This window comes from Tursiops truncatus, chromosome 1, assembly GCF_011762595.2.
Source record: "Tursiops truncatus isolate mTurTru1 chromosome 1, mTurTru1.mat.Y, whole genome shotgun sequence".
Classification (NCBI taxonomy): domain Eukaryota; kingdom Metazoa; phylum Chordata; class Mammalia; order Artiodactyla; family Delphinidae; genus Tursiops; species Tursiops truncatus.
The window spans coordinates 26442726-26465671 of record NC_047034.1 but is presented as its reverse complement, the minus strand read 5'-3'; the positions used below and the strand labels follow the sequence as shown (position 1 = coordinate 26465671).

The window sequence follows — 22946 nt, the reverse complement described above, 5'->3', positions numbered from 1 at the left end:
GTTTTCTGCTCTAGCTTGTGTTCTATCCTGGGGAATTTTCTATGTGTACTTGAAAAGAATGGGTGTTCTGCTATTTGGGGGTGAAATGTTTTGTGTATATCTATTAATTCCATATAGTCTAATGTATCATTTAAGGCCAGGGTTTCCGTATTGTTTTTCTGTCTAGATGATCTATCTGTTGATATAACTGAGGTCTTAAAGTCCCTACTTTTATTACATTACTGTCAGTTTCTCTCTTACATGTGTTAATATTTGCTTTATGTATTTAGGTGCCCTACGTTGGGTGTATATATATTGACAATAGTTATATCTTCTTCTTGGATTGATCCCTTTATCATTATGTAATGTCTTTCTTTGGCTCTTGTTATGGTCTTTGTTTTAAAGTCTATTTTGCCTGTTATAAATATTGTACCTCAACTTTCTTTTTATTTCCATTTGAATGAAATACCTTTTTCCATCCCCTCACTTTCAGTTTGCATGTGTCTTTAGATATGAAGTGAGTCTCTTGTAAATAGCTTATATATGGGCCTTGTTTTTGTATTCATTTAGCTACTCTATGTCTTTTGATTGGAGCATTTAGTCCATTTACATAATATTGATAGGTATGTACTTATTGCCATTTTGTTGTTTTCCGTTTGTTTTTGTAGTTCTTTTTTGTTCCTTTCTTCTTCTTTTGTTCACTTTACTTATGATTTGATGACTATCTTTAGTGTTATGTTTGTATTCCTTTTATGTGTTTATCTATTATAGGTTTTTGGTTTGCAGTTACCATGACGTTCATATATAACAACCTATATATAGATGTGTGATTATTTTAAGTTGATGGTCTAAAATTGAGCACATTCTAACCAACCTACCTTTTTAGCCACCCCCTTTTTTTAAATTTTTTTGAAATCTTTTTTACAACTTTTTGTTTATGTATCCCTTAACTACCTATTGTGGATATAGATTATTTTTCTACTTTTATCTTTAAACCTTCCTAATAGCTTTATAAGTGGCTGGCTATCTTTACTGTATGTTTGCCTCTACCAGTGAGATTTATCCTTTTACAATTTTTATATTTCTAGTTGTAGCCTTTTCTTTTCCATTTAGATAAGTTTGTTTAACATTTCTTATAAAGCCAGTTTAGTGGTGCTGAACACTTTTATCTTTTGTTTGTCTGTAAAAGTCTATTCCTCCTTCAAATCTAAATTATAGCCTTGCCAGGTATTTTTGGTTGTACATTTTTTTCTTTCATCTCTTTCAGTATATTGTGCCGCTCCCTTCTGACCTGTAGCATTTATCCTGAAAAGTCAGGTAATTCTCTTATGGTAGTTCCTTGTATATAACTAGTTGCTTTTCTCTTGCTGCTTTTAAGATGCTCTCTTTATCTTTAATTTTTTGTCATTTTAATTATACCTTGTCTTGCTCTTCATCTTGTTTGGGACTCTCTGTGCTTCCTGGACCTGAATGTCTGTTTCTTTTCTCAGGTTAGTGAAGGTTTCTGCTCTTATTTCTTCAAAAATTCTCTGCCTCTTTCTTTCTCTCTTCTCCTCCCTTCTCTCTTCTCCCCAATAATGCAAGTGTTAGTATGCTTGATGTTGTCCAAGAGGTCTCTTAAAGTATCCTCATTTTAAAATTCTTTTCTTACTTCTGTTCAGTTCATGTGGTTTTCACTACTCTGTCCCTGATCACTGATTTGTTCCTCTGTATCATCTAATCTACTGTTGATTCCTTCTAGGCTATTTTTTAATTTCAGCTATTGTATTCTTCTGCTCTGTTTGGTTCTTTTTTATATTTTGTAACTCTGTTGAAATTCTTACTGTGTTCATTCATTCATCTCCCAAATTCATTGAACATTTTATATTCATTATCTTGAACACTTTATCAGATATATTGCTTATCTCCACTTCACTTCATTCTATTTCGGGATTTTGCTATGTTTCTTCATTTGGAACATATTCTTCTGTCTCATTTTCCCAATTCTTTGTTGTTTACTTCTATTTGTTAGGTAGATCAGTTATGTTTCCTGATCTTATAGAAGTGGCTTTATGTAGGAGACATTCTATGGGACCCAGCAGCACACCCCTCTGTTCACCAGAACTATATGCTTTAGTGGTAGCCCTGATGTAGGCTGAATACACATTTCTGTTTTGGTGGGGCTGACTACTGTGAGTGTGCTGGTCAGTGGGGCTGGGACCTCGCCAAGTTGGCTGTGAGGCTGCTCTTTGGGTGGTGGCTGTGGGCCCACTGGAGAGCAGGGTAGGCTTCCTGCTCAGTTGGCTGTGTGGCCCAATGGGTATGGGGCTTCTGCAGCCCACTGGAGGACAGGGCTGGGTTTCTGTGTAGCTATCTACATGGATCAGGTGGGTTCTTTGCTGGTGCCAACCTGTTTCACAGTGGGGCCAAGTTAAACAACTTTAAATACAAAGTTAAAACAAATTTACACAAACTACCAAAGCTTCCCTAAGACAAATAGGTAACATGAATACCCCTATATCAATGAAAGAAATTTAATTTGTTATTTAAAAACCTTCCCACAAATAAAACTTTAGACCAAGAATATTTCACCATTGAATTATATATTTTTAAAATAAATGACACCATTTCTAAACTCTTTCAGAAAATTGAAGGGGGTGTGGGACACTTCCTAATTTATTCTATGAGGCCAGCATTATGTGATACCACAACCAAGAATAAATAACACATTACAAGAATATAAAACTGCATACCAATATCTCTTATAAACAAAGATTTAAAAGTTATAAACAAAGTTTTAGTAAACCAGATCCAAATATATATAAAAAGGAAAATATATCATGACCAAGTAGGATTTATCTTAGGAATGAAAGAGTGATTTACAATAGAAAGTCAATCAATGTAATTCACCTTATTAGAAAATAACAAAAGAAAAACTATATGATCACCTCAATAGGTGCATAAAAGCATTTGACAAAATCCAATATACACAATTGATTTTAAAAATCAGCAAATTAAGAATAAAAGAGAACTTTCTCAACTTAACAAGGAATCTTTATGAAAAACCTTAAGATAGCATTGTATAATGGTAAAAGACTATTCAGTCTGCTCAGATTTAATGTAATTATTGCTGTTGTTGGTTAAACTTACCATTTGGTATTTGTTTTCTATTAACACCATTTGTTCCTTTGTTTCTTTCTTCCCTTTCTTGCTTAAAATAAAGAACAAGGTGAGAATGTTTACCCACACCACTTCTATTCAACATTGTACTGACAGTTCTAACAGGTGCAGTGAGTTAAGAAACAAGTAAAGGGAATCTGTATTGAAAAGGAAAGTGTCTTTATTCAAACATTATTAGATACAGAAAAGCTTATGAAATCTATTTTTCAAAAAGCTATCAGGGCTAATAAGTGTGTTTACCAGATTTCAGTATACATGATCAATGTATAAAAATCAATTACATTTTTATATGAAATATAACAAGTTAATTTTGTATATGAAATATATAAACATATAAATGAACAATCATAAATGGAAATTTTTTAAAATACTGTTTAAAATAGATTCAAAAGTATTAAATACTTAGGGCTAAATCTGACAAAAGATGTGCAAATATATACACTTAAAAACTATATACATTATTGAGCGAAGTAAAAGACTTACATGGGGAAATGTGTCATGTTCATAGGTGGAAAAAACTCAATATTGTTAAAATGTCAATTCTTGAGAAATGCAGCACAACTTCAATTAAAATCCTAGAGGGCTTTTATAGAAATTGAGAAGTTGATTCTAAAAGTCATATGGCAATCCAGGGTAGAACAAAAAACTTACCTAGAAATAAATGCCACTAAAAAATGTGTGAGATCTTTGTTGGAATGCAGAATATTTTAAAATTTTTAGATCCTTCCTAAACTTATCTATAGACTTGATGCAATGTTCCTTTGTGGAAATCAGAAAATGATTCTAAAAGGTATATGATGGAGTAAAGGGCTGAGAGTTAGGAGGGGGTTTGGGCAAAGGAATTCTTCTACCATGTATCAAAATTTATTATAAAGCTATAGTAATTAAGACATTATAAAATATTTATAGCTGCCTTTTTTCATTTACTTCCACATCTCACCAACCTTTAGTGTGTCCAGTCATTATTATTTAAACTCTTTTAGCAGGTGTGAAGTGATATTTCATTTGGTTTTATTTATATATAATAATATAGCTGCACTAGCTTTCTTATGTTTCATGCTTATATGATGTAAGTTTTTCTATTATTTTACTATCAACCTGTCTGTGACTTTATATTTCTTGTAAACTGCATATAGGGTCTTGCTTTTTCTCCAGTGTGACAATATCTGCCTTCAAATTTTAATAGCTAGTTCACTTAAGTTTAATATAACTATTGCTAAGGTTGGGGTTAAGTCTGCCATCTTGGCATTTGTTTTCTATTAATGCCTCTTGTTCTTTGTTCCTTTGTTTCTTGTCTTCTTCTGGATGAATCATGTATTTTCAGTATTTCTATGTTGTCTCCTATATTGATTTCTTTTTAATTCAAAATTATTTTTTAGTAGTTGCACTTCACTTTACAATAATCATCTTTAATTTATCAGAATCTAAATTTAAAGAAAATTTACTTCACAACAGTGTAAAAACCTTATAACAATACAACTCCATTTATACCCCACCCATCCTTTGTACTCTGGTCTCATATTTATTTCTAAATATGCTATAAATCCCAAAATACCGTGTTAATATTTTTGCTTTAAAAAGTCAATTGTGATAAAGATATATAGATATAAACTGATAGCAAAATAAGTTTTTTATATATACCTTCCCGTGTGCACTTTATTTCTGTCTGTACATCCAGTGTTCCTCCTGGTTTCATTTCCCTTCAACCTGAAGAACGTCTTTAAAATTTCTTGTATTGCATGTTCTCTCAGCATTTGTCTGTATCAAAGTGTCTATTTTTTTCCTTCATTTTTGAAGGACATTTTCCACCGAATACAGAATTATAGGATGACAGGTGGTTTTTGTTGTTTTTCAATTGTTTTAAAAGCAATTTATAAAGACATCATTCTGTTATCTTATGGCTTTCATCATTTTTGGTAAGAAGTGAGTCATTATTCATGTCACTGTTCTCAAATATATAATGTGTCTTTTTACTTGTTGCTGCTTTAGAGTTTTCCTTTTATCTTTGGTTTTCAGCACTTTTATTATGTGCCTAAGTGTAATTTCCTTTGTATTTATCCTGTTTGAGGTTGAGTTGAACTTCTTGGATTTCTGGGATTATGTCTTTCATTAATTTTTGGTGTTCTTGGACATTATTTCTTCAAATACTTCTTCAGCACTATTCTCTTTTTCCTCTTCTTCTTGGATTCCAAAAACATATATATGAGACAAGTTAATATAGTCCCACAGATCTCAGATGACCAGTTAATTTTTTTTCAACTCTGCTTTTAACCTGCTATTACATGCTATTACATGCTATTAACCTCTCTTCAAATTCACTGCTCTTTTCCTCTGCTTTTCTCAGTTTACTCTTAAATCCATCTAATAATTTCTTTATTCCTGGTATCATATTTTTAATTTCTAGCATTTCCATTCTGTCTTTTTATCATTTATGTATCTTAGCTGTAATTCCCCAACTCTGCATTCTTTTTGCTCATATTTCCACTAGATATTCAGTGTTTTATCATAGCTATTTTCTTTTTTGCCATGCCTGGTATCTTAGCACTGACAGGATTCCAGAGATCTCTTCATATTTCACAACTGAATCACCAGCTTTCCAAACCCTAGAAAACCCATCTCTGCTCTAAAGTCTAGCTGCCAGCTTTTTTTTTTTTCTTAATCACTGAAGATTTCTCTTTCCTCTCTCATCAGTCCCTGGATTTTCTTACCTTGGGAGATCTCTATCTCTCTCTCCTGATTCCCTGACCCCAATTTAGCATGGAGACTGCTTTATACTTTCAGTAAAGGCCACACATATCTCAGAGGGAGAGTTTTTCTCAGCTCTCTTATCCTACTCCCTGTCTATGGTAGCTGAGCATCCAGAATGCTGATGGATTTCTCTCAACTTTGCTACTTTGCTGCCTTGCTGCCTGCCCCCTCCCCATCTTCAAGAGGTTACTGCTTTATATTTGGGAGAGACACTGACTGCATCAGAGGGATTACTCAGCTTTCCTGCTTTGCCCCAAGACCTTGGCTTACTATACCCAAGCACTAATTGAAGATCTATAGGAAAGAGTTTTGGGTGGGTGAAATCTCATTCCATGGCTGGGGCTAATTGGAATTCCCATCTATCGTGTTTATGACAAATTCCCCTTCCCATCCCTCTGCCAAGAATAGTGAGAATAGCTGTGTCTTTTCTATAAAGCGCTCATCATTTTGTTTCTAATCTATTTCCCTTTTGAGAATTGTTTCACACTCATTTTTAGCAACAGAAGTTCTAAGCTTTACATTGAATCTTCGTTTGGTAAAATGTCTTTTTACCCCAAATGGTCTCTTTTTTTAAATTATCAGTTCGATTTCTGTCTACATCCTGTTTGAGTATAGACTAAATATTTGTACATTAAATAAATGTACAAATTTATTTAGGGAGACAAGATGTGCACAAAAGACTCCTGTTGATTGTCATGGACAAAGAAGCTACACTTTAAGTAAAAATCTTTAAGAATTAGAAACAGTTGGGGAGGGGAGACAGGGGGAAAGGGAGACCTTGACTCCCTAAATGAAATTACTTCCACTAAATTTCAAACATAGTAGTCTGTGCATGGCCTTCCTCTCTAACAGTGTCCATAAAATGGTAGTATTGTTTTCTCTCAGGTTTTAAGTTCTCTCTTCTCTTTAGCCAAGGAAGTTTGAATTCCAAAAATAATGTTTGAAGTATCCTTATAATTTTTTTCCTTGTTGGTTATTTATTTTAAATATAGCAGTGTGTACATGTCAATCCCAAACTCCCTAACTATCCCTCCCCTCTATGCTTCCCCCCTGGTAACCATAAGTTTTTTCTCTAAATCTGTGAGTCTGTTTCTGTTTTGTAAATAAGTTCATTTGTATCTTTTTTTTCAGATTCCACATATAAGCAATATCATATGATATTTTCTCTTTCTCTGACTTACTTCACTCAGTATGACAATCTCTAGGTCCATTCATATTGCTGCCAATGGCATTATTTCATTCTTTTTAATGGCTGAGTAATATTCCATTGTGCATATGTACTACATCTTCTTTATCCATTCCTCTGTCTATGTAAGTGTCCTTATATCATTTTGTTTTGTTTTGTTTTTTGTTTTTTGTTTTTCTGGTACACGGGCCTCTCACTGTTGTGGCCTCTCCCATTGTGGAGCACAGGCTCCAGATGCGCAGGCTTAGCGGTCATGGCTCATGGGCCCAGCCGCTCCGCGGCATGTGGGATCTTCCTGGACCGGGGCACGAACCTGTGTCCCCTGCATCGGCAGGTGGACTCTCAACCACTGCACCACCAGGGAAGCCGTGTCCTTATATCTTGACCTCAGTAAACATCAGAGTCAAAGGGGCACTTCTGGCCAGAGTGGATAAACACATAAGAAAAGAGAAGGTTTATGATCTTTGAGGATTTAAAAGGGAATTAAGAATAATTATTTCTACTGATAGAAAAAGTATATAAAATAATAAAATCACTGGAATAATTTATTTGTATGCTTGCGTGTAATATATTTTCATGTAATATATTTCTAGGTCTGAAGTATTAGTCAGAAATATAATAAAAATTAAATCTTAGTAGTTACTGTTTTATTTTTAAATGTAGCAAATTAGAAGATGGGAACTGCTAACACTGTCCATAAAATCAAAGATTGTCTAATTATTTTCAATTTTGTCACAGAATAAAGGAAGAAGAAGCAGCATGGCAATCTGGACAGAAAATGAGGTTTATCTTGGATATGCTTTGCTTAAATTTGTTAAAATAATAACTACTGAAGAACTGAAAGAACTTCTAAATATGTCATCAGCTGCTACTCTGACTATACACAATGTTGAGTATACAGGACACCCTTTGGAACTTGCCTTGTTACTAAATTACTGCATTACATGTAACATCATCAAAACGATTTACCTAGTGATATACAATGAAGATACAAAACAGTGGGTATTCCAAGACTTTGCATTAGATGTCACTACTGACACTTTTTTAATTCCAAATTTTATATATTCAGCAATGCCAGAATTAATACTATGGGACAAACATAGGATCTACTATTATTATCATAATTTCACAGATACTGGAGTTTTACAAACACCTACGGAATTTGGAAATCTATCAAGATTATCACAAAACAGCACTATTCATGATGTTTTTATGGGTAAGGTATTCTCATTTTGCAAAAATTATTCTAGATTTCATAATAGATATCTTGCTTATGAAGATGTAATAATTTTAATGTATTAATATATGGTGCTTTTGATAAAGATGCTGTTTTACCACTTTTAAAATTCTATTAATCTTTAAAATTCTATTAATGTTAAGTAGGATCTCACAAAGCAAAATGGCAAACTCAGATTCTTTTTTCAGAGGTTCATTTTGGTCAATCAGCAGATACCTATGCAACTTACATATGCATTTTCAAGGTATGTGTTGTTGTATTCATTTCCTAGGGCTCCCATAACAAAGTACCACAAAATGGTACAAACTTAAAACAGCAGAAATTTATTGTCTCAGTCCTAAAGGCTAGAAGTGTTGGCAGGGCCATACCCCCTCTGAAAGCTAGGGCATCTTTCCTAGCTTCTAGTCACTTGCTGGCAAACCTTTTCATTCCTTGGCTTGCAGCTGCATAATTCCAATTGCTGTGTTTGTCATCACATAGAATTCTTGTGTCTTCACATGTCGTCTTGTTATAAGGACACCAGGGCCAACCCTATTCCAGTATGACCTCATCTTAAATAATTATATCTATAATGACCCTATTTCCAAATATGTTCACATTCTGAAGTAGTATTTGGAGTTAGAAGTTCGACATATCTTTTTTGAGGGGACACAATTCAATTAATCTATAACAGGTCTTGTAGAGTTAAATAGATCTGTTTTCAAGTCGATGAACATGTCATTTAACATTTCCAAGCCTCCGTTTTCTAATCTAGAATATAGGACTGTCATGTTGATTAGATAAGGGATTGTATATAAAATGCTTAGAATAATACTTGGCAAGTGGTAAACCTTCAATTAATAGTAGTTATTCTTCATGCTATTATTCCTGAGGCAGTGTACTAAACATTATAGGAAATGCAAAGAAATAGAAAGTTTAATCCTCAAGGAATCTTGTTAGGAGATAAATTAGCCATGAAATTTAAAGTAGATATCACTGTAATTTGTAATTAGTCTTTCTTGACCCCATATCATTCTTCAACTCTCAACCATCCAGTTTTGCTACTCCCCTTTACAAAACTCCAAGGAAGTATTGCCTAGTTTTACTTTTTCCTCTTTCCTCTCATTCTCTCTTGAATCCACTCTAATCAAATTTTCTCAGAAACTGCCCTTATCAAGCTTTTCAATGACTTCCACTTTGCTAATCCAGTGGCCAATTTTCAGTCATCTTTCATGATCTGGCAGCAGCATTTGAAATAATTCAACATGGCCTTTTTCTTGAAACACTTTTTTTTCACTGAATTTTAGGGTATCACTTTTTTGTTCTTCCTCCTACTTCACTAGCTATTCCTCCTCAGCCTCTTTTCCATTCTCATCTTCTTAATTCCTACATGGAGAAGTACCTCAGGGTTTGGTTTTCAGACATCTTCTGAACTCTATTTACATTCATTCTTTGCCCTCCAGCCATGATAATTAGCCTGAACTCCAAACTACTATTTCCTACTACCTTCTTGATACCTTCACTTGGATGACTAGTGGGCATCTCAGACTAACATATCCAAAAATGAATCCTTGTTTCCCTCACCCACACTTCAACCTGCTTCATCCCTAGTCCTCCCCTATTGAGTAAACAGCACTTCTTTTCTTCCAGCCACAAATCATGACCTCATCCTTGAATCCTCCCCTTTAACATCCCACAAACAAGACATTATCAAATCCTGTTGGGTATATCTAAAAAATGTATCTAATATCTAACCTTTTTCCACCATTCCCACTCCAGTTCAATCCCCTATCCTCTCTAGCCCGTACATACAAGAGTTTTTTAAGTGGTCTCTCATTTTTTATCCTTGCATCCCCATCCCTAACCACAGTCCACCTAGCAGCCAGAGTGAGCCTTTGAAAATATATGCAAAATCATATTATTCCTCTGCTTAAAACACTCATTTGCTTCTTATATCACTCAGAATAAAATCTAAAACCTTTAGCATCACCTGAAAAACAATATGTGATCTGGCCCAGGACTCTGATGTCATCTCCTGTCCCTCGACCCTTTGTTCAGTGTTACTTAGCCATACTGACCTCTTTGCTATTCCTTGGATATCTACTGTTTCCCTGGATATCTACTGCCAAGAATATTCCTCACTTTGATATCTACATAACTCTTGTACTTAATTCAGGTTTAAGTCCAAATGTCACCTTATCAGAGAGCTCTTCCCTGACCCTGACCTAACTCCCCTGCTCTGTACCTTACATTTCTTTATTTTGTTCACAGCACTTATCATCACCTAACAAATTATATGTGTACTTATTTGTTAGCTGAATCTTCCACCAAACAAATGTTCTGCATGACTTCATTGTATTTGCTGCTTTACCCACAATACCTAGAACAGTATATAATACGTACTTTTTGGAATAAATAATTGAAAAATATTCATTGAGCACCACTATTTGTGAGGCATTCTGCTAGGGGTTGGAGATATAGTGGTAATTTGAACACAATTCCCACCCTCCCAGAGTTTACAAAATTACATAGGATAAAGACAAGTTAACATGCAAATAAAGCAACATGTTTAATTCTATGATAGAGAAAATATAGGGTGCTATGGAAACACACAGATTGAGTACCTTACCCAAATTGGGAGACATGGAAGTAGGGAAGGCTGCCTTGAGGTAGGGAAGTGGTATCTAAACTGAGATCTGCTGAATAAGCCGGGGTTAGACAATGAAGACAATAGATGAGATTGGTGTGCCCAGTGACCCAGAGACAGAGATGACAGGATACTTCCCAGAACTTGAAAGATGATAAACGGCTGAAACAGAGTTCTGCAGAGAGAAAAGGGATGAGTCTCTTCTGGAGAAATAGAGTCCAGATTATTAAAGATTTCAAAAGTTGCATGAAGAAATTGGACCGTCTTCTAAGGCCTCTAGGGAGTTCTAAATAGTTTTAAGCAAGAGAGAAGCAGGATATTTGTGGTTTTGTTTTTTGTTTTTTTGAGTTTTTGGGGGGTTTTTTTTGTGTGTGGTACGCGGGCCTCTCACTGTTGTGGTCTCTCCCATTGCGGAGCACAGGCTCCGGACGCACAGGCCCAGCGGCCATGGCTCATGGGCCCAGCTGCTCTGTGGCATGTGGGACCTTCCCGGACCGGGGCACGAACCCGTGTCCCCTGCATCGGCAGGCAGACTCTCAACCACTGCACCATCAGGGAAGCCCGGATATTTGTGTTTTTAAAAAGACCATAGTGAAAAGAAGATAAGGTCAGAATGAAAAATTGGGGATAGATTTTAGAGGACCTTAAAGTTTGAATATTGTACTGAAAGCCATTCAGAAATGCTGAAATAAAATGTTTAAACAGTTTATAAGTATATGAGATATGAAGTTAAAGGTCCTCAGCCTTCACTATTTCCATTTCTCAGATAACCCACTATTAACAAGTTCCTGTGAATTTATCCAGACACTTTTAAAAGCAAATTCAAAATATAACAGGTGAAATCAGATAAGATGACAGAGTAGAAGGACCTGAGCTCACCTACTCTCACAAGCACACAAAAATTACAACTATTTACAGAATAACTATTGATGAAAAAGACCAGAACCTGCCAGAAAAGATCTACAACTAAAGATATAAAGGAGGAACCACAATGAGACAGGTAGGAGGGACAGAGTCACAGTATACTCAAGTCCCATGTCTCTGGGCAGCCCACAAACAGGAGAGTAATTATAATTGCAGAGGTTCTCCCCAAGGAGTGAGCAGTCTGAACCCCACATTGTGTTCCCCAGCACCAGATGATTACTCCCCAGAACATTTGGGTTTGAAGGCCAGTGGGGCTTACTTTCAGGAGTCCTGGAGAGCTGTGGGAAATAGAGACTCAGAGAATGTCACATGCTCCAGGACCCAGAGCAGAAGTTGTAATTTGAAAGGATCCTGGGTCAGACCTACCTGCTGATCTTGGAGAGTCTCCTGGAGAGGCAGGAGGAAAATGAAGCTCATGCTGAGGACACAGACACTGGCCACAGCCATTTTTGAAAGCTCTCATACCACATGGACCCTGGTGCTGGCAAGCATCATTTTGGAATTCTCCCTCTAGTTTATTAGCTTCAGGATCCCACCCTGCCCCTGCCCAACAGCCTGTAGCCACCACTACTGGGATACCTTGGGCCAAGCAACTAACTAGGTGGGGACACAGCCCTGCCCACCAGCAGACAGGCTGCCTTAAGACCCCCAGAGCCCACAGCCACTCCTGGACACAGCCCTGCCCATCAGAAGGCCCAGGACCTGGACCCACACACAAGAGCTCAAGCACTAAACCTGGAGCCCAGAAGGCCTTGTAGCCAGAGACCCCAGGATGCAGCTATACCACCAGTGAGCAGGCACCAGCCACCAGAAAGCCTGCTCTAGCCTTGGGACCAGCTTCACCCACCAGAGGGCAGACACTAGCCACAGGACAACCACAGCCCACAACCTGGGGACCCAGTGGACCAGCACCAACCTTGTGACCAGCTGGAACCTGAACCTACATTCTGGACCCAACATCCAGCTGTGTTAGGAACTGGACCCACCCATCAGCAATCTGAAATCAGCTCTGGGGCCCCTGGGCCCTGCAGCCAGACCTGAGGACACAGTTCTGCCCAATAGTAAGCTGGCACTAGCCCCAAGACCTGGGTTCACCCACCAGTGGACAGGCATCAATCCCAGGATCTCCTGGACCCTAACCCCACCCACCAGTGAACAAGCACTAACAGTGGGGACCCCTGGGGTTCTGCAGCCCACCACCTCATGATCCAGTTCCACCAACCAGCAGCTGGCAGCCTCCTTAAAAGGCAGAGCCTGGCAACCAACTGGACTGGGAGCCAACAAAGCCTACCAAGCCACCCACAGTAGTCAACCCACCACAACAGAAGGTCCTATGCAACCCACATAGGGAATGACTCTAGAGTATATAGCTCAGGTGATGAGAGGGGAGTGTGCTACTAGGATGCATAGGACATCTCCTACAAAAGGCCACTTTTCCAAGGTCAGGAAACATAAACTACCAGATACAAAGAAATAAAAACATGTTAGGCAAAATGAAACAACAGAGGAACATGTTCCAAACAAAAGAACAAGATAAAACCCCAGAAAACTAAGTGAAGTGGAAATAGGAAATCTACCCAAGAAAGAGTTCAGGGTAATGATCATAAAGGTGATCAAAGAACTGGGGAGAAGAATGGATGCACAGAGAGAGAAGTTAGATATTTTTTAACAGAGTTGGAAAATATAAATAACAACCAGAGGTGAGGAATACAATAATGAAATGAAAAATACACTAGAAGGAACCAATATTAGATTAAATGATACAGAGGAATGAATCAGCAATCTGGAAGACAGAGTAGTGGAAATCACTGATGCTGAGCAGAAAAAAAGAAGGAAAAGAAATGAGGACAGTCTAAGAAACTTCTGGGAAAACATCAAGCATACTAACATTTGCATTTTGGGGTCCCAGAAGGAGAAGAGAGAAAGGGGCCAAAAACACATTTGAAGACATAATAGCTGAAAACTTCCCTAACCTGGGAAAGAAAACAGACATACAAGTCTAGGAAGTACAGAGAGTCCCAAGTATGGTCAACTCAAAGAGAACCACAAGACACATTGTAATTAAGATGCCAAAACATAAAAATAGAGAATATTAAAAGCAATAAGGGATAAAAACATAAAAAACACAAACACATGGAGGGTAAACAATACATTCTTAAATAACCAAGAGATCACTGAAGAAATCAAAGAGGAAATCAAAAAATACCTAGAGACAAATGACAATGAAAACACCATGATCCAAAACCTACAGGATGTGGCAAAAGCGGTTCAAACAGGGAAGTTTATAGCTATACAAGCCTACCTCAAGAAACAAAAAAATTTTCAAATAAACTATCTGTCCTTACACCTAAAGGAACTAGAGAAAGAAGAACAAATAAAACCCAAAGTTAACAGAAGGAAAGAAATCATAAAGGTCTAAGCAGAAATAAATGAAATAAAAAGGAAGAAAACAATAGCAAAGATCAATAAAACTAAAAGCTGGTTCTTTGAGAAGATAAAATTGATAAACCATTAGCCAGACTCATCAACGAAAAGAGGGAGAGGACTCAAATCAATAAAATTAGACATGAAAAAGGAGAAGTTACAACAGACACCGCAGAAATACAAAGCATCCTAAGAGACTACTACAAGCAACTCTATGCCAATAAAATTGACAACCTGGAAGAAATGGACAAATTCTTAGAAAGGTATAACCTTCCAAGACTGAACCAGGAAGAAAGAGAAAATATGAACAGAACAATCACAAGTAATGAAATTGAAACTGTGATTAAAAATCTTTGAACAAGAAAACTCCAGGACCAGATGTCTTCACAGGTGAATTCTATCAAACATTTAGAGAAGAGCTAACACCCATCCTTCTCAAACTCTTCCAAAAACTTGCAGAGGAAGGAATACTCCCCAACTCATTCTATGAGGCCACCATCACCCTGATACCAAACCAGACAAGGATACTACAAAAAAAATTACAGACCAATATCACTGATGAATATAGATGCAAAAATCCTCAACAAAATACTAGCAAACAGAATCCAACAACACATTAAAAGGATCATACACCATGATCATGTGGGATTTATCCCAGGGATGCAAGCATTCTTCAATATACGAAAATCAATCAATGTGATACACCATATTAACAAATTGAAGAAGAAAAACCATATGATCATCTCAGTAGATGCAGAAAAAGCTTTTGACAAAATTCAACACCGATTTATGATAAAAAATCTCCAGAAAGTGGGCATAGAGGGAACCTGCCTCAGCATAATAAAGGCCATATATGACAAACCCACAGCAAACATCATTCTCAATGGTGAAAAACTGAAAGCATTTCCTCTAAGATCAGGAACAAGACAAGGATGTCCACTCTCACCACTATTATTCAACATAGTTTTGGAACTCCTAACCATGGCAATCAGAGAAGAAGAAGAAATAAAAGGAATACAAACTGGAAAAGAAGAAGTAAAACTGTCACTGTCTGCAGATGACATGATACTATACATGGAGAATCCTAAAGATGCCACCAGAAAACTACTAGAGATAATCAATGAATTTGAAAGAGTTGCAGGATACAAAATTAATGCACAGAAATCTCTTGCATTCCTCTCCAATAATAATGAAAAATGTGAAAGAGAAATTAAGGAAACACTCCCATTTACCATTGCAACAAAAAAATAAAATACCCAGGAATAAACCAACCTAGGGAGACAAAAGACCTGTATGCAGAAAACTATAAGACACTGATGAAAGAAATTAAAGATGATATTAATTAAAGGTGGAGAGATATACCATGTTCTTGGATTGGAAGAATCAATATTGTGAGAATGTGTATACACCCAAAGCAATCTACAGATTCAATGCAATCCCTATCAGATTACCAATAGCATTTTTTAAAGAACTAGAACAAAAATATTAAAATTTGTATAGAGACAGGAAAGACCCCAAATAGCCAAAGTGGTCTTGAGGGAAAAACACGGAGCTGGAGGAATCAGACTCTCTGAGTTAAGACTATATTACAAAGAGACAGTAATAAAGACAGTACGGTACTGGCACAAAAACAGAACTATAGGTCAATGGAACAGGATAGAAAGCCCAGAGATAAACCCATGCACCTATGGTCAACTAATCTATGACAAAGGAGGCAAGGATATACAATGGAGAAAAGACAGTCTGTTCAGTAAGTGGTGCTGGGAAAACTGGACAGCTACATGTAAAAGAATGAAATTAGAACACTCCCTTACCATACACAAAAATCAACTCAAAATGGATTAGAGACCTAAATGTAAAACCGGACACTATAAAATTCTTAGAGGAAAACATAGGAAGAACATTGTTTGACATAAATCACAGCAAGATCTTTTTTGATCCACCTCCTAGAATAATGGAAATAAAAATAAACAAATGGGACCTAATGAAACTTAAAAGGTTCTGCACAGCAAAGGAAACCATAAACAAAATGAAAAGACAGCCCCACAGAATGGGAGAAAATATTTGAAGACAAAGCGACCGACAAGGAATTAATCTCCAAAATATACAAAGAGTGCATGCAGCTAAATATTAAAAAAAAAACCATCATAAATTGGGCAGAAGATCTAAATAGACATTTCTCCAAAGAAGACATATATATGGTGAAAAAGCACATGAAAAATGCTCAACATTGCTAATTACTAGAGAAATGCAAATCAAAACTACAATGAGGTATCACCACACACAGCCAGAATGGCCATCATCAAAAAGTCTACAAACAATAAAATCTGGGGAGGGTGTGGAGAACAGGGAACCTTCCTACACTGCTTGTGGGAATGTAAATTGGTACAACCACTATGGAGAACAGTATGGAGGTTCCTTAAAAAACTAAAAATAGAATTACCATATGATCCAGCAATCCCACTCTTGGGCATATATCCAGAAAAAAACCATAATTTGAGAAAGATAAATGCACCCCAATATTCATTGCAGCACTATTTACAATAGCCAAGTCATTAAAGCAACATATGTGTCCATCAACAGAGGAATGGACAAAGAAGATGTGGTACATACATATAATGGAATATTACTCAGCCATAAAAAATGAAATAATTCCATTTGCAGCAACATGTGTGAACCTAGAGATTATCATACTAAGTGAAGTAAGTCAGAGGAAAGACAAATATCATATGATGTCACTTTTATATGGAATCTTAAAAAGTGATACAAATGAACTTATTTACAAAACAGAAACAGACTCACAGACTTTGAAAACAAACTTATGGTTACAAAAGGGAAAAGGTAATGGGAGGGATTAAATTAGGAGTTTAGGATTAACATATACACACTACTATATATAAAATAAATAGTCAATAAGGACCTTCTGTATAGCACATGGAACTCTACTCAATATTCTATAATAACCTATATGGGAAAAGAATCTGAAAAAGAATGGAAGTATGTATATGTATAAATAAATCACTTTGCTGCACACCTGAAACTAACACAATATTGTATATCAACTATACTCCAATATAAAATAAAAATTAAATTAAAGAAACCCCTGTGTAGAATATGCATATATGTACTTGTACGCTTGTACAAGTATTCCTGTAACATAGATTATTAGATACAGAATTCTTGAATCAGAGTTCTGAATATTTAAAAAGTTGATAAATCCTTAAAATTGTCAGTCTAAACTCACCCAAATGTATTTTAAAAATGTATATTTTTATAAAATCTATTTACTATTTACCCATAGTGTGGAAGAAAAATGTGTAATTCTCATTTTATTGCACATTTTATAATTAGATGTTTTATCTAGTTTTGTATGTTCATTGGTCATATTTTCTCTGGATTGTCAATTCATACTGTTTAGATATTTTGCACTGGATTGCTTATTTTCTTATTGATATGTTTTTTACTTATAATGTATATTATCCATTTGTCTTTGACGCATATTGCAAATATTTTCTGTGGTGTGTAATTTCTCAGTGTCTTTTTGCAGGCACTTTGACATTTACAATTTCAGTTTTTAAGTAGTCAAATTTGTTAGTATTTTTATTTGTGAATTCTTCTGTAATGTCATAATATGAAAGGTCTTTCCAATTATAAAGATATTATCACATATTTTCTTTTTATAATTTAGCATTATAATTTTTATGTTTAAATATTTAATTCATCTAGAATTATATTTGGTATAAGGAATCTAATTTTATTTTTTATTTCTATTTTTCCTGTGAAACCTGGTGTTGCCTTCAAATCAGTCTTCTGTTAAACACCACTTACCCTACAGATTTGAAATGCCAATTTTATTATGCATTTATGCCTCATGTTAACTGGGTTCAGTTTCTAGGCTATCCCCTTCCCTCATCTATCTCCACAAGATCTATATTGTTTTGGTTACTGTAGCTTTAATCGCCAACACACCATATAATTTACTTATCTTATGTTTATTGGCGGTCTTCCCTAAAGGAATAGAAGCTACAAAAGAAAATGATCTTTCAGTTTTTCTATTAATATGTCCCTCCCAAGTATTTAGAACAGTATGTAGCTATAGTGGGCATTCAATAAATATTGATATTTATTGAATAGATGTTTGCATATTTGCAATATCAGGTCTTCTCAACCAGGAATGTTATATCTATTCATTAATTTTATTTTCTCTAATTGGTCTACTAAAGTCTTTCATCTCTTCTTCAGTCAATTTTAGAAGTTTGTTTATTCCTAGGAAAGCATTCATTTTTTCTAGATTTTCTAATTTATTGGCAAAGTCTTCCCATTTTAATGTTTAAATTTCTTATGTATCTGTAATCATATTCTCTTGCTTATTTGTAATATTGTTTATGTCCCACTCCTTGCTAGTTTGGCTTGCAAGATATCATTTTTTTTTTGAATTTTTTGTTTTCCTTTCCTTTGAAAAAAACTCTTTGATTTATCAAATCTACTTTCTTTTTTATTTAATTCCTTAATTTCTGCTTTTGTCATTAATGATTCCTCACTTCTGCTTTTTGTTTGTAATGTTGGTATTCTGTTGCCTGCTTCTTGAGTTAAATAACTAGTTCATTTATTTTCAGTTTTTGTTGTTTTCTAAGCATTTAAAACTATGAAAAACATAATGCTATGAATTTTTCTCTGCATAGCTTTAGCTACGTCCCACAGGCTTTTATATATAGTGTTCTTATTCTCATTATTTAAAAAAATAATTCCTAATTTTCGTCTTAACTTTGTATTTAATCCAAAATTCATTTAATAATGTTTTTAATGAGCAGTGTGATAAGAAAATGGTAGTATGTTGACACTGTTATTAAAGTATTCTGATCCTAAAAAAAAATGGTATTTCTGATTTAAGAGCTTGATTAGAATATAATTTATGGCAAGTTGTGAAAATGTCACTTAATTATTCATATTCCAAATGTAAGATGCAAACTCACAAAGAGCTCTGAACCTCCCTAACTCTTTGAATTCACCTTCCTCCTTTCAGCCAGTCCTTTCTAAGTGCTGTTTTTGAAAATTAAAGAAAGTATACTCCTAGGGGCTGTACACAAAGAGTGTCGTATCTGGAAAGGAAGTTATGAAACCAACTGGTCCAACTGTTCATTTTATACATATGGTTATAGAACCAAAGAGGTTAAGAGACTTATTGTCTATGAACCTCTGCGACTTAGGCATAATACTCTATTAAGGGGAGAAAGTTAATTATTTTTTATAAAGTGAACCTGAAGAGATGCTGTCTCCCTCCCACCACCATTTCTTCATCCCAATTGCATTAGCCTACTATGGCTGCCATAGGAAAATACCACAGATTAAGTGGCTTAAGCAATAGAAATTTATTTTCTCACAATTCTGGAGTCTAGAAGTCCAAGATCAAGGTGTCATCAATGTTGGTTTCTGACGAAGACTCTCTTGCTGGCTTGAATACAGTGGCCACCTTCTCACTTTGTCCTCACATAGCCTTTCCTCTTTGTACATGCAGAGAGAGAAAGAGCTCTCTGGTGTATCTTCCTCCCCTGATAAAGACATCTGTCATATTGGATTAGGGCCCCATCCTTCTGACCTCATCTAACCTTAATTACCTCCTTAAAGACACTACCTTCAAATACAGTAACAATGAGAGTTAGGGCTTCAACATATGCATTTTAAGGGAACATAATTCAGTCCATAATACAATGCTTCCTAATAATACCATTCCTGTCATTCTCATCCTCATTATTATTTAATGCACTAATTCCAGCTCTTTCTTCTATGTTAATAATGTGATTATAAAAGTGATAGAGTGGGGCTTCCCTGGTGGTGCAGTGGTTGAGATTCCGCCTGCTGATGCAGGAGACACGGGTTCATGCCCCAGTCCAGGAAGATCCCACATGCCACAGAGCGGCTGGGCTCATGAGCCATGGCCGCTGAGCCTGCGCGTCTGGAGCCTGTGCTCCACAGCGGGAGAGGCCACAACAGTGAGAGGCTCGTGTACCGCAAAAAAAAAAAAAAAAAAAAAAAAAAATGTGATAGAGTGAATGTGAGGAAAAAGGTATGCAGAAAAACAAAAACAAAAAAAACGCTCTGCTACGAAGTGGGAGAGAAGCTCTCAACCATCTTGTAATGTTATGGGTTTGTGCCTGAATTTTCTCAAAGTATATAAATAATCACTATGAAAGAAATTATTTTGGTTAATAGTGCACTTAAATAAAAGAGCATGAATTTATGTCAACATAGAATAACACAAACTTTTCTCTCTTTTTTTCCAGATTATTATGGAAATATTGTGGTAAAAATGGAAAATAATGTAATGTTTTATTTCAAGATTAATATTAAAGATGCAGTAAAGCTGCATTTATGGACAAATAGCACAATAAAATCATTAATTTCCTTGAATACATCTGGTAAAATGTATCTCATACATGTTTTTGAAAATGGCACAATACATCCACAGGAATATCCCTTAAAACTGGAAGCACAAAGTATAGCTTTCAAAACAAAAGAAAAATGCCCCTACCTGGCATTTCATGATGATATTTTTCGTGTTTCTTATCTTTTGGACAAGGGACAAAACCTGTCAGTTTGGGCTCAAATAGTCTATCCAGAAAATATTGGGCTGTATATTATTGTGGAATCATATGGCCCAAAAATATTGGAAGAGAAAAATCAGGTTCACTATGAAATTGCCTCAGGATACTGCACTAAAACCATGGTAAGTTAATATTTTAAAATTCTTTCATTCGATTTTAACAAATGTAAAATTATAATATTAACATTTAAAAGAATGGATTTCCCTCCAAATTTAGCTTTGAAAATGTTGAGAAATATGTAAATTTTTAATGAATAATGATATGGTAAGTCATTAATTCCTGAGCAACAATTTTTACTTTCAATATCCAGGGCCTCTTTGCCACTTAAAAACACATTCCTGTAGAATTCTTTGTCAATTGTATTGTTCACTTCCTTTTTTTATATAGTGCATGACTGCTCTGTAGAGTTCTATCTGCTATCTATTGCACTATAACACCATCCCTAAACCTAATGCCTTCAAACAACAAGTTCTGTGGATCAACAATTTGGGTTACGAGTAGATGGGCTGTTCTGCTGGTTTCATCAGGGTTTATTCATGAGGCTGTTGTCATCTGGTGGCTTGCCTGGGACAAGATAATGTAAGATGGCTTCATTCACATGTCAAATGTTTGGTGCAGGTACTGGCTTGTTAGTATAAGGGGCCTCAGCTGGAGCACTTGTCGCTGCTCCATGTGTCCTATATCCTCCAGGCTAGACCTGGCTTCTTCACATGGCAATCTCAGGGAAGCATTCCAAGATGGTGAAGGCAGAAGCCACAAGGCCTAGGTTTGGCTACATTCTATTTGTCAAAGCAATTCACAAGGCCAGCCCAGATTAATATGATAGGGAAATAGACTGCACTTCTCAAGAGAACAGCAAACTTACACTGTAAAGGGACATACATACAGGAATGGGAGGAATTACTGCAGCCATCTTTGTAAACAATCTACCACAATAGACATAAATATACTGTGTATATTATTTTGTATACTACTTTCCTAGGTAATATTATAGTATAAGCATTTTTACATGTTACTGTAATTTCTTCCCAAATATTGTATATTCTATTCCCCACTCTCCTTTTCTAGGCTCAGCTTTCTTAAGCATAAACAATAGTGGGCCTCTTAATTGATACAGTGGAATGGAAGTGTTCACTTAATTCCAAAATAAGTTAAAGTGAAGAGTCATTTAAAAAAGGAAAGTGCTATATGTGAAACATTCTACTTTAACTTAAATAGATGAAGGTATATTCATTAGTCAATCTTTTAATATAGGACCACAGACTTTGCTTTGAAATTAGTCCACTGATTGGAATTCCTCATCTCCTTTCTTGCGTAGTCTTATTCATAAGACATCATCTCTTAGTTCGCATTTCAGTTTCTTTAAAATAGCCAGGGGTGGGGGGGGGGGGACTTAAAGACAGTGGCAAAACAACCAAAGTTCTAGATTTTTATAATTTTTTCCCCAGCCTTTTAGTGTTATCTTGCTCATACCTAGCTCAGTAATTTCTTCTGTGACTTGCTTTATCAAAACTTTCCAAAGCGGTTCCAAACTTAGTTTTCAGGGAAAGAGTGACTCTATTTTTACACTGGTATTTAACCAGTCCATAATATTTAGTTTAATTCCACAATTACAATAATAATGCAATCTGGCATAAACAGGTTTTGAAACAAATAAAGCTGCTTTAGATTTATATACAATTACATGGATAGACCTTAAAACATAGTCTTGAATGAAAAATAGTGTTGAATAAGAAACTGAGACCTATCAAATGTTACTACGTAACATTTATTAAAATTACAAACAACTACACACAAATCACAAGCAAAAAAGAGTATTGTTCATTTTATAAGAATACAAAGATAGCCAAGGACATATATCAAACAAGTAAAGCATCATACTTGCTTGATATATGTTCTGGGTGCCTATTATGAGGGAAGGGAATGGGGGAAGAAGATACAGGGGAAAAGTAAAATACAATAAACAAGACTGGGTTGAGCATGTTTCAAGAAACAAGGAGTATATTTAACTCACTTTTCTGAAGCTGAGGTACTCCCTCCTTCCAGAACAAAAACAAAGAT

At 35.6% G+C, this 22946-nt stretch overlaps 1 protein-coding gene across 1 annotated transcript in view; it reads left to right on the top strand.

The window, feature by feature from the left end:
* Positions 1-22946, top strand: part of CATSPERE (catsper channel auxiliary subunit epsilon) — a 239501-nt gene that overhangs the window by 125590 nt on the left and 90965 nt on the right. Inside the window, exons 10-11 of the mRNA XM_019920606.3 lie at positions 7811-8288; positions 20565-21007. Of these exons, the coding sequence (XP_019776165.3) occupies positions 7811-8288; positions 20565-21007 (921 nt within the window). The remainder of the gene's footprint in view (positions 1-7810; positions 8289-20564; positions 21008-22946) is intronic.